Source organism: Gekko japonicus, unplaced genomic scaffold (assembly GCF_001447785.1).
Source record: "Gekko japonicus isolate JY-2015 unplaced genomic scaffold, Gekko_japonicus_V1.1 scaffold743, whole genome shotgun sequence".
Taxonomy (NCBI): Eukaryota; Metazoa; Chordata; class Lepidosauria; order Squamata; family Gekkonidae; genus Gekko; species Gekko japonicus.
In genome coordinates, this window is record NW_015167560.1 from 382,199 (window position 1) to 395,100 (window position 12,902).

Here is a 12,902-nt window from a genome sequence, read left to right on the forward strand (position 1 = left end):
TCAAAAAACTTTTTCAAGCTTATATATATAGCTTAGGTTGAGAATGCTCAGCTTCACATTCTACCAGATAGTGTACAGCACTCTGTTTTTCCACAATTTTACCAGGACCAAACCATTTTGCAACCAGCTTGTGACTATAGAGGGGTGTTCAGAGTCCTGCCAAAAACCAATTCATTTGGGCTGAATTGCAGTGACTCCTGAAAGGTGTCATTATAGGCAGCCACTAAGTAACAAAGATGTTGCTCCCAGTCTTTATGATAGTCAGTTGAGTACTTGCGGAGCATCTGACCAATAGTTTTGTTCATCCTTTCTGTCCGGCCATTTTCCCAATGACAGTACGGGATTGACAACTGGTGGTCTATCTGGGCTATCTCACAGACCTTTTGCATAAGACCACCTACAAGAGAGGACCCAAAATCAGTAACCAGGGTCTTTGGCAACCCCCAGTGGGTCGACTGAACCAGCAAGGCATTAGCAATGGTCTTAGCCCCGATGTTTGTTAAGGGTATGACCGATAAAAAATGAGACAAATGATCTATAATTGTGAGCAGATACTTCTTCCCAGTTTTCCCAGGGTAAGGTAAGGGACCCAATACATCCACACCCCACTTGGCAAAAACTTCCTCAAGGAGGGCTGGGGTTTGCAGAGGGGCCCTGGGTTTGTCCCTTTCATACCCTTCGAATTGGCAAATCACAGATGATTGTACAAACCCTTTGACAGCCTCATACACATCTCGCCAGTAGAAAGACCTTGATAGCTTCTCTAAGGTCTTTTTCCTCCCAAAATGGCCAGCAAACACGTTTTCGTGTGCCAATTTCAACACCATTTCACGGTATTGCTGTGGGACAACAAGCTGCTCAATTTCCCCATGTGCCTTGGTTTGGCACTGACGATACAAAAGGCCCTGTTTAACAATAAACGTCACCCTGCGATCAGCAGTCGCCCTGGGGTCAGTCTGAACACTTTGCCAGCAGTCCTCAAGGGTTGGATCAGCTAGTTGGGCTTCTCTAAACTTCTCATCACCTTGGAACTCAGAGACAGATCCCAAAAAATCATTTCCCCCTTCCTCGCTGTCTGTGTGAGAAGCAGGGACTGTCAGTTCGGTTGTAGCTGACAGAATGGGGACAAGGAGAGGAGAGCTTGGGGTTTCAGGACTCTGGACAGCAGCCAGCGGGGGATTTCCCCCCCTCCCTGATCAATGGGCACTATTTCAGCCAAGGCAGATTTATAAGCTAAATCAGAGCCAATCAAGACTTTAGCTATACACAGGGTATGTACCAAGACAATAGTTTTACTGTGATAATGCTGATAACTCACGTCAACCTCAGCAAGCCTTCTAGAAACGGCTCCTGACTCGTAAGGAGTCACCAACACTTCCTTAGACAAAAACTGATCATTATGAACCAAGGATTCATGCAGGTGCCTTGGACTTGGAGGGAGACAGAAAAGTCCACTTACAGATACACCATTTACAGTAATCTCATGCGTGTAGTTCTGGCGCACCCAGTCCAGTTGTCCTTGGTCGATGAGAGATGCAAAACTCACCGAGGAGATAGAGGCTTGTGGGCCAGCAGTCACTGTCTCTGGTGCCTCAGATGGCAGGTTCACAGGAGTCAGGTGGGCAGGGTCAGCAGGTTCCAGCTTTTGAATAACACGAACCTGGGGCTTGCTTGAAGCGAGTGGGGTCCCTTTCTTCGCCAGCCAAACTGGGCATGCCGATCGTTTGTGTGAGGAACTTCTGCACTCAAAGCACAAACCAGATTTGGGATCCACAAGTTTCTTGGCTGGCGACGTAGGAGGGGTCTTCCACGTCTCAGCAGAGGTGGGCGGCTTAGACGAGGGTGCCTTGGACTTGGAGGGAGACAGAGGATTCCCAGCAGCAGGGCGAGCAGGCCTTCCATAACCTCTCTCTCTGTGCTCTCGCATGCTTTGGGCGAGTTCAGCGGCATCCTCGAGCGTTTTGGGTCTCCGGTCCCGCACAAGGGCTGCCAGTTCATCCGTCAGCAAGCGGAAGAATTGCTCCTTCAGGAACAGTTCTCTTAGGGAGGCAAAGTCACGCACCCCCTCAGCACTCAGCCAGCGATCCAAATTCTGCGTTAGGCTAGCCGCAGTCAGCGGATAGTTATCAGGAGTAGAATGTCGCTCAACCTTGCGAAAAGACCTCCTGTAGGATTCAGCAGATAAGCCAAACCTCTTCAAGGCTAGCTGTTTAAATTTCTGGAAGTCAGAAGCATCAGGGCCACTAAGGGTCCCTAACAGATCAGCCAGTCCACCAGACAATTGAGATCTTAACACCAGCATATAGTGTTTGGGGTGTAACCCAATGTCTCTGCAGGTCTGCTCATAAAGGGTAAGATATCCGAGCACGTCCTGCCCCTGTTTGAAGTAAGGAAACATCCTTCTATCCACATCCCAGGGGGCAACAAAGTTGGGGGAGGCATTAGGATTATCTCACCACCTCTCTGGCTGAAATCATCAGCAGGCTGCCGAGGCTTGGCTGTGAACAGCTCCCTCTTCTCGTTCGCTATTCTCACAGTCAATGTAGATGTGCTGCGCAAGATGGTCTGGTTATTGGGAGTGACAGGCTGAAAGGATTCCGGAGGGACACCTTGTTGGTCTGAAGCGGCAGAATACAGTTTGAGTCCAGTGGCACCTTTCAGCCCAACAAAGTTTAATTCTTGCTATAAGATTTCATGCACATGCGGAATTAAACTTTGTTGGGCTGAAAGAATGTGTGTGTGTGTGTGCGTGTGCATGTGAGGGTATATGCCTTTGTGGGAACCACTTTATTCCTTTCTCTAAATCTGTATTTTGTTGTGCGATCAGGAAAATGCTGTGAGTTGGATCTGGCGGAACAGGACTTTATCACCTCCCGTGTCCTGCTACAGCCTGAAATGCTTCCTGACATGCCATTCCTGGGGAGGACAGGGGACCTCTAGGAACAGCAAGAGGAACAAGTTGTAGGGCTGTAGTGGAAAGGGGGAATCGGTGAAAATTGACTCCCCTCTTTCATCGTTGAAAATCTTTTGCCAGATCCAGTCCTTTGCATTTCAGATTTCTGTTTGGTTTAAGATTTCTGCAGTCCATTTGCTTTGCTTATTGGCTGTCCCATCCAGTTGATTGTATTGATTTACACTGTTATAATCCGCCTTGAGTCAGTGAGGAGCAAATGAAAATATTTACCAAAACAAGCACTATTTAAAAGTGCAGTATGCCACAGCAGAGAGAGTTAAGGGTTGTACATAGCCAGCATGGTGTAGTGGTTAGGGTGTTGGACTAAGATCTGGGAGACCGAGGTTCAAATCTGTGCTGTGCCATGGAGCTCACCGGTTGACCTTGAGCCAGTCACATGCTCTCAGCCTCACCTACTCCACAGGGTTGTTGTGTGGATGCAATGGAAGAGTGGAGAATGACGTAAGCCACTTTGGTTCTCCATTGGGGAGGAAGGCAGGATATAGATGAAGCAAATTATAATTATAAAATGTGCAATGCTATTGAATTTTTAGGGGCAGTCACTCAGTAAAAGAATCGATCTCTTCATCCCACCGATTATCACAGCGGTGCAGAAGAACGTTGTCAGAAACAGAGCCTTCTATAGATCCTCACCATGAAGATATAGACAGTAAGTTTTGGAGCCAGTGTCTATTCCTGCTAAGAGCTTTTATGCTTCAGTTGTATTTCCCCACCCCCCTCCTTGTGGAGATATTTTTGTTACAGCATCAAACAGTTCTAGGAAAAGTAGTGCAACATCCTGCTTTGCACAGTGAGTAAGATGTGGTGTTAACAGACCCTTTTGTTTATCACACTGCCTTTTGTTTATTTAAAACTTTTAAAAGCTACCTTTCTACCCAGTTTACAGTCCCCAAGGCAGCAAGCAATCGAAAGCATGAAAACCAACTGAAATATATATATATATGTACATATAAACAATTAGAAATGATTACACGAAACATATGAACATGCAGATGTATGAACAGGAAGGAAAGTCAGTGAGGAAATGTTAAAACAAGCTTGAAAAATACACACACGGAACAGTTACAAAGGGGAAAAAAACATTAACACATATGAACAGGAAGGAAAGTCAGTAAGAGTCAGGGAGGGAAAGCCAAAGAGAACAGAAAGATCTTCAGTCACTGGCAGAAGACAGTGCTAGAAGGGAATAACATTCAGATCACAAGATGTCATAGTCCCACTGTACACTGGATTGGTCAGGCCGCACCTGGAGTACTGTGTGCAGTTCTGGAGGTCTTACTTCAAAAAGGATGTGGACAGAATGGAGCGTATGCAGAGGAGAGTGACAAGGATGATCGGGGGCCTGGAGACCAAGCCCTATGAGGAAAGGCTGAGGGACTTGGGAATGTTTAGTCTGGAGAAGAGGAGGTGGGGGGGGGGCGTGATTGCTCTCTCTGAGTATTTGAAGGGCTGTCACTTAGAGGAGGGCAGGGAACTGTTCCTGCAGTGGAGGACAAGACTCGCAATAATGGGTTTAGGAAAAACGTTTTTACAGTAAGGTCCTTTCCGCACTAGTCCTTAAATCTTGGTTCAACCCTATCCCCAAACTTACATTCTACAGTAAATGTGAGTTCACCCCTGTAACTATCATGGGGTATTTTTTATTTCCACGTTACACTGAGGTCACCCCAGTTTTGCCCCATAGTTGTCCCAGGATTAATGGATGCTGTTATAACCAGGGATAAATGGAAGGTATTGTGAACTCTGATAAAACCAGGGATGAGATCGAAGTGCAGAAAGGACCTAAGAGTTGTGCAACAGTGGAATCAGCTGTCTTGGGAGATGGTGAGCTTCCCCTCACTGGCAGTCTGTTTATCTGCTAATGTTAATAGTGGGCGGGGAGCAGGGGAGGACCTGCCGCAAGCCTCAACAAAGGAGCCTTTAATATTTCCTCTGCCCACAAATGTTCACCCTTCAAAGGCCCCTCCCTCTGAACTGTTCCTAACTCAGTTTTTTTCCTAATTACCCTTCTTAGGCTAGCAGTACACCTGGCCCCAGGGGGGCAGGCCATGAGTGGGGGGTTAAGTACCCGACTTCCCAGCCATCGGTTCCTATCAAGACATTTTCTGAGAAAATAGGAGGTCGCTCCAAAGTAGCCTGGGGAGGGGTTCTTTGTTTACAGACTGCAGTTTGCAATAGACGTGTAATTTTTGTGCTTAAAAAATTGCTGAAACAGCTAGGTTTCCTTCACAGTAATTGAAAACACTTTGAGTACAGTCTCCTTCAATGAGTGCAGTTCTGCTTACTTAAAGTCGAAGGCAACCCACACTGGGTACTGGGAAGATTAGATCTATCTTGTGGAAGTGCTGATGGGCCTCTGTTATGAATAATGGCTGGGCATGTGGCCATGACATACCAAGCCAATGTCCAGTGGAAGTTGTTAAGTCTGGGAACCCACTCTGCCATGAGAGTTCCGTGAGTGACTTTGGGCCAGTGTTCTCTCTCAGCCTAACCTACCTCACAGGGTTGTTGTTATAAGGATAAACATGAAAGCTGGTATAGTGATTCATGGCCCTTTCACGTATGCTGGATAATGCACTTTGCAACTGGATTTTACTGTGTAAAATCTACAAAATCCACTTGCAAGTGGTGGCTAAAATGCATTGGAAGTGGATTGAGAGTGCATTATTCAATGTGTGTGTGTGTGGAAGCGTCCTAAGGGACACCCCCCTGTCCCCCATTCGAACCTCACTTTTGCTGTGAACTCAACTCACTAGGTGACCTTATTCGACCCACTGTCTCTTACCGTCAGATCTCTGTCCCCCCACTCTGTCAGATCTTTGTCCCAACTAAGTGGGAATAACACCAACCACAATGAGACAGGAACTTCCCAAATTTGGTAAATGGGTGGGGGTAGGTTGGGAGTACCAGTCATCTTCTGCGCAGTACGATGATACCAGCCCAACCCACCTTGGTCCTACGTGCACTTCTGAGGCATCTGGATTTATGGGGGCAATCTGGACAAATGGTCAAGCCATGTGGCGTCAGGGGTCGAGGCAGATACATTCCTAAGGGGAACATGAAACTTCTAGGAATCACACAAGGGGCACATGAAACTATAGGGATCAATTTTCCTTTACACTTGCCTTCCCTTGGACAGGTCGGGGAAGGCACAGGAAGGCATTTAAATGCCTCCCCGATCCTTCCAGCCCCCCCCCAGCTGGCCCGCCTTGGAGTTGCCGGGGGGGGTGTCGCTCTCCAGGCCTTCCCTCTGTAGCCATGCATGCAGAGGTTTTGGCTGTAGTGGGTGTGGCCAGCTCTGAAGCCAGCCGGAACTCCGTTCCTGTGTGTTCCTGCCCAAAAATAGCCCTGAACAGGAGTAACAAGCTTAGTTTATATGGTCACCATTTATTTATTTATTTAGATTTGTTTAGATTTGTTTAGATTTAATTCTGGGGAGAAACATAGTGCTGCAAATAAATATATCAAAATTGGAGATTGATGTGTAAATGTACCTTCTTCATTGTGGAATGCTGAGAGTAATTAATTGAGTTGTTTAAGATTGGGGGGAGCTGTGTGTGTGTGTAAGAAAAGGCCTGCCCCTCCAGGGCTTGTGAAAGAGAACTGTAATTATTCAGTAGAGGGTGTAAGTCGTCGATGATTAATCGAACTGTTTTGAGTTGAGAGCTGTATGTGACCACTAGTGGTATTCTGTTATTGTCTCTTTTGGGCTTGTCTTGCAGCAGGCTTTCTCTGGGTAACGTTCTGCCTTTGTTGATCTCTTCCTTGGCTTCATCAGGTGGATACTTTAGTGCTAAAAATGTTTGCTGTAGATCCCTTAGGTGAGAATCTCAGTCTGTAATGTAATCTGGAATGGTCGATTGGAGTGTGTTCCCCTGGTCCGGGGACAGAGGAGATACACAATGCACAGCCAATCACCCCACCTCAAAGAAAAGGGTGCTGTAAAGTTACCCCCACTCTTGAGAGATGACTAGAGCATGACAACAGGGCCTCAGTGAATTACTCTTAGCATTCCACAACTAAGAAGGATATGTCTACCCATCTATCTCTGAATTTGATACATTTATTTCCTTCACTATGTTTTCCCATGGAATTAAACCCAAACAAGTGGTCACCATATAAACCAAGCTTGTTATTCCAGTTTGGTCCCTGCATCTGTTAAACATAATTTATTATGCTTTATTATGCTTATGCTAATTTGCTGCTCACCCCCTACCTATATGTATGGACTGGTAACTTCCATTTCACTGTATCTGAAGAAGCGCACTTGCACATGACAGCTTATACCTTGAATAAAAATTGGTCTTAAGGGTGCCCCTGGACTCAAACTTTGTCCTGCTGCTTCAGACCAACACGGCTGCCCGCCTGAATATATCTTCAGGGGAAAATTATGTGTGTATTAAGATACTTATACCCCAGCTGGAACCCCAAACAGCTCACACCTACATTCTTCTCTCCTCCATTTTATCCTCACACCAACCACCCTCTGAGGTAGGCCAGACCAAGATAAAGTGACTGACCTAAGGTAACGCAGTGAGCTTCCGTGGCAGGGTGGGGATTTGAACTTGGAGCTCTCAAAAAATTTATTGGACTTGTGAACACTTGTGCTGTGACAGCCACATAAGAACGTAACATAAGAACATAAGAGATGCCAATGTTGGATCAGGCCAAAGGCCCATCCAGTCCAACACTCTGTATCACACAGTGGCCAGAAATACCAGGTGCCATCAGGAGGTCCACCAGTGGGGCCAGGACATTAGAAGCCCTCCCACTGTTGACCCCCCCCAAGCACCAAGAAGACAGAGCATCACTTGCCCCAGAGCCCCTCTCTATACCTTGTGGCTAATAGCCACTGATGGACCTCTGCTCCACGTCTCAGAAATGACAGCCGTTTGATTTTGCATGCGTAGCATGAGATTGATGACGTTGTTTGTTGTGTTGTCAAGTTAAAAGTGATCTGATGGCGCTTTTCCCAAAGACACCCCTTCAGTATTTCAATTGCTGTTTTGTTAGGACAGCCCTACTGTCCCGGGGGTACTCTCAACGGGGATTTGGTGTCTCCAGCCATTCCTGAAGCAACTTTCACAGTGTCTAAGAAGCAGTCCAGGCTTGAAGAGACCCTTCCACCGACTTCCTGAGGAAAGGGAAGGATCAACTTTCTAGAAGTAATGCTATGCAAAAGCTGCTGTGGTTCTACAATCGTAGGAAGGAGTTCGTTCCCCCATCTGAAGGATTTCTCTGCACTTTATAGAATAATGTAAAAACGAAACTAATTTTGAGGTGTATTTTATCTTTGTATAGTTTGTTTGCAAGAGTATTTTCCTAAAAAAAAAGAAGAGCTTCAGTTTGTGCATTTTTGGAAGAAATGTATGGTTTAACTAAGAAGTCAGGACCCCCGGTTCAGTGTCGCTTTTTCTTTTTTACGTGCTGCGATGCTCAGACAACTTTGCAAGTTTGGAAATGCGAAACACGGCACAATTTGGGAGCGGAGAAAAATTGTGTCATCGATCCATCTGGCCACTCGATTCTGTAGCTGTGCTGGTGCAGCATCCCTTAGAGAGCTCTTTCCTCCCCTGTTGGACTCCGTGGCAAAGCGAGCATTTTTGTTCTTGTGGTTTAGGAGCGCACCGTTAATTTCAGTGGAACGCTTGCCTACGTTGAGGCTGAGGCTACATTCCTCAAGTAAAGCATGCCAGTTAGTGTATTTTCTTTTCTTTTCCAAAAGCAAGCATGTGTAAAGCGCATAGTGCACCCAAAGTCCTACGGAAACCAATGGGACCTGAGCATACTCTCTAGCCAAACTTAAGCACCTTAAAACCCCATTGGTTTCTCTGAGAAGGATTGAAACACACACACAACTTTTCCCATTGGAGTCCGTGAAGCTAGACTGTGTTTCGCTTTAGCCAGCTTGTGCTTAAATTCCATCAGAAATAGTCTTGTGGCACGTGGAAGACAAACACTTTTTTATTCTTACATAATCGTTCACAGAGCAGAGACTAAAGCTTATGCCAGAATAAAAATGTGTCCGTCTTCAAGGTGCCACCGGACTCTCTATTTATTTTTGCTGCAAAAAACTAACACGGCTTCTCCTCTGGGCTTGAATTCTTGAGTTTTGGAATTTTTTTTGCACATCTCTGGTTTGCACTTGAAATTCCGTCCTTAGTTTTTAGTCAGTCAAAATAATTCAAGATGTGCAGTATTTTTCTAAACAGACATATCTGTATACAAGGCGGTATAACCATACATGGGCGAAATAAATTTTGACATATTTGTTATAGTTCTTTTTGCACCCAAAAAAGGGCCTTCTTAACTTGTCATTACTGAACAAAGGAGAGATGTAAAAATTGTGCTTAATTGTTGCCGAGGTGTGTTGCATCACTAAATATCATTCTAGCACTCCTGCTTTGTTTTCAAGTCATTGGGTACAGTCTAGCCATGGTTATGCAATTGTAAGTCCTCTTGATTTCATTGGAAGAGTAAAGCTCATGTTTCTGCTGAACACCTCATTTAATTAAAGGGGCACAAAATGTGCTCAACTCTGGCTGGATTGTTCCCTTTCTTTACACCTAAAAGGAAAAATGTAATTGATGTGTCTTATTACCAAAGTGTTATTTTACTGCTGGTTTCTAAAATACGCTCTTACAGCTGCAGTTGTAATATATTCATATTTGCAGCAATACTTTTATTTATGACCTATTTATACCAAAGGGGAGGGGAGGGTGGCTTTTATCATTGTGAGTTCTGTATAACTTCAGAATGGCCTCTACGTGCTGCCATGTTCTCATCTCCGCTAACTGTAGCGTCAACGACAAGTTCACTTCTGATTGAGATGAGAATTACGCTTTCGACTTGAGGATGAAGTGTGTTGCTTAGCCACCGCCTGTTCGTACATTATGGGTCCAGTTCGTCAGAAACCTCTCTTGCGCAAGCCATTTTGCAGGAGCAAAAGTAAATATGCAGCAGAGGTTTGCAAAGAAGTTACTGATGAATTACGCCATGTTAGTGTTTTGCATTGTAAATTCTTTGGTTTTGTATTCACTTTGGGATAAATTTGGTATATAATGTCCTGACCATGGAGCACTTTTTAAAAAATTAAATAACATGTTTTTTTAGAAGTTACCTGTGTTCAATAAAATATTGTTTTTACACTCGGACCTACACACAGCTCTTTGTCTTTTATTCAGATCTTTTCAGAAATACATGGCCTGTCTGTCTTTGGTCAGTACAAACTGGAACCACTAAAACAGCACATCCACTCCTTGATAACTAAGGCATCAGAGGTTGCGGTCACACTGGCGACTTGGCGCAGTACGGTGGCACCTCTAATTGTACTGGTTTAAAGTGCTGTGGGGCATATCATCCATACAGCACACCCTACTGCAGGTTACACACATGGCCGTCCCATGGTCAAGCATCCACATTACTGCAGCGCCTCAGCCACAGAGTGCACTGCCCAGTCAGGTTTTTTTAAATGCAGGTCGGTGTGTGCACATATGTGCTCATGTGCTTATGCACATTTAGGCAAAATCTCAAAAAAACAAACCAACCCCAAAACCCTAGCAGCGGAAATGGATCTGCAGGTTCAGACATCCCTCCCAGGTTCCTTTCACTACAGCAGAGTTCAGACGTCGGGAAACCTGGAGGGAACCCCGAACAACCCCTTAATACCAGACTTTCCCCGGTATCTGTTTATTCCGTTTCCATTGCGGAACAGCTTGGGTTGCTGACGCCTGTCCCACGGGGGGGGGGGGAGATGTTCTCGTCTGGAGGGGCCCATTTATTCCGCTCACGTAACACTACTATAGCACCACAAACTGTACATGTGACCGCAGCCTGAATGTCCTTTGACTCACAGAAGGTCAGATAAGCCAATGCCTGAGCTCAAATTTCTCTTGAAATCCTTCAGGTCTTCTTACAGGACCCTTCCCATGTTTTCAGCTGGTGACTGTGGGAAGCTGATACCCGAAGAAGGCCTCAGTCAGTTCCCCATTGCTTGGCTTCCTAGAAGTTGTGGCCTGTAGCACAGGACAACATTGGAGCGATCAAGAGACATTCTCGTCACACTTGCACAGCTGAAGTGTTTTAAGATTAATGAGCAATAAGACTATTAGTCGTCATAATTTTATCTATTTCTGCCTTTCTTCCGAAACTTCAGGGTGGTATCCATAGAGACTGCCTGTAATCACACAGCAATTTTGTGAAGGGAGTATAACATATTGGCTTGCCCAAGGCCATCCACTGAATCTTACAAGTAAGTTATGTGAGGGCCCTGGGAAGGAGAAGGAGAGCTGCAGAGGTGTATGAGGAGGATAGATACACAGTAACGGTCAACACGGAGTAGTGCACTTTACTTGATTTTATCTCACACACAAGTCTATTTTGCAGCTTGTCTACTGACAGAATATTTGAGTTTGAAATTCCTTTTTGTGTCTTTCTTCTGTTAACCACCATCATCGAATAGAAGCCTTTGTTCTGAAATCTGCCCCACTTTTTATGTCAGATTGAGACGTTCCAGAGTGCTTGTTATCAATACTCCCTCTGAGCTGTGGAGTCTTGTGAGCAAAAATTCTCCTTTGTGAGCTACTGGCATCAAAGCCGTGAGGGCGCAATTTGGCTGCTGCATAAATTAGTTTGCTCTGGAGCCCTCCTTCCTGAGCGAAGACAAAAATGTGTGAGCTGGAGGTTAAAAAACTGTGAGCTAGCTCACACTAACTCACCTTAGAGGGAACACTGCTTGTTATCCCCAATTTGCCTTCTAAAACGAGCTGAAGTGAGCTGTGATGAAGGCCCCTCCTTTTTGTCTTAATGTGTCTATATAATATCCAGGGCTATTTTTGGACAGGAACGCACAGGAACGGAGTTCCGGCTGGCTCCCAAGTTGGCCACACCCAGCAGGAACTCATTAGCATAATAGGCCACACCCAACAGCAGGAACTCATTAGAATTGGCTACATTAGGGGTGTGTGGCCTAACATGCAAAGGAGTTCCTGCTACAAAAAAAGGCCCTGGGTTTTGACAACAAACAAGGTAAACACAATGAGAAACAAAAGGTGGGTGTGGCTGGATGACCACACTTCTGGTAACATGGGGGTGCGGCCTAATGTGCTAATGAGCGGTGCAGTCAGGGGTGTGGCCTAATATGCTAGTGAATTTTGCTGCTGGGTGTGGCCTATTATGCTAATGAGTTCCTGCTGGACTTTTTCTACAAAAAAAGCCCTGATAACATCAGCTGTATAACATACATTATGTAGATAATAATAGGTATGCCTTGATCCCTCACTTTTGATCTTCAGCAGGCAGTTGAAGACAGTTTTATCTAGGACTGCATTTGACTAATTTAGCTTTTATCCACTGGCAGGCCTAACTGAGATTGAAAGCACATTTTATTTTGGTAATAACTTGTTTTATGTACGTTGTAAGATGCCTTGAGTTGTGCAAGGTGGAAAGGCAGCTAATAAATGTTTTAACTAAATAATACGACCAAAAAATCTCTTCCATGGTATTAAAATCCCATGCTCACATTCCGTGGATCATTCTGGATACTCTCCCTCTTGGCTGTGTGGTGATCACCTCTGCTCCGTTTAGGGTTGCCAAGTCCATCTTCCACCCCAAGCGGTGGACTTTGGGGGCGTTCCTGGAGGGGGTGGGGCATCTTGACATGATGACGTCATGTTGGGGACGTCTGCCACTGCCCCCCCCGCCCTTGTGCCAGATCTCCAGAAACGGCAGTTCCCTGCACTTAAAGGAGCCGGCGTTTCCCCTTTAAGAGCAGCCGCATTTCCCTTTTAAGAGCACGAAGCTGGCGTTTCGCTGCAAGCTTGAGGAGATCCGGCTTGGGAGGAAACACGGGTTCCACACACTTAAAGGGAGAGAGATGGGTGGCTGTGGGTGTTGGGGGTGGGGCTTCCCCCGCTGGCCATCTGGCCGG

General features: G+C 45.7%; 1 protein-coding gene across 1 annotated transcript in view; it reads left to right on the forward strand.

The window, feature by feature from the left end:
• PLEKHA3 (pleckstrin homology domain containing A3) overlaps window positions 1-8,112 on the forward strand; it is a 34,745-nt gene extending 26,633 nt beyond the window's left edge. The window contains exons 7-8 of the mRNA XM_015413752.1: window positions 3,508-3,623; window positions 7,988-8,112. Of these exons, the coding sequence (XP_015269238.1) occupies window positions 3,508-3,623; window positions 7,988-8,112 (241 nt within the window). The remainder of the gene's footprint in view (window positions 1-3,507; window positions 3,624-7,987) is intronic.
• The last annotated feature ends 4,790 nt before the right edge of the window (window positions 8,113-12,902 follow it).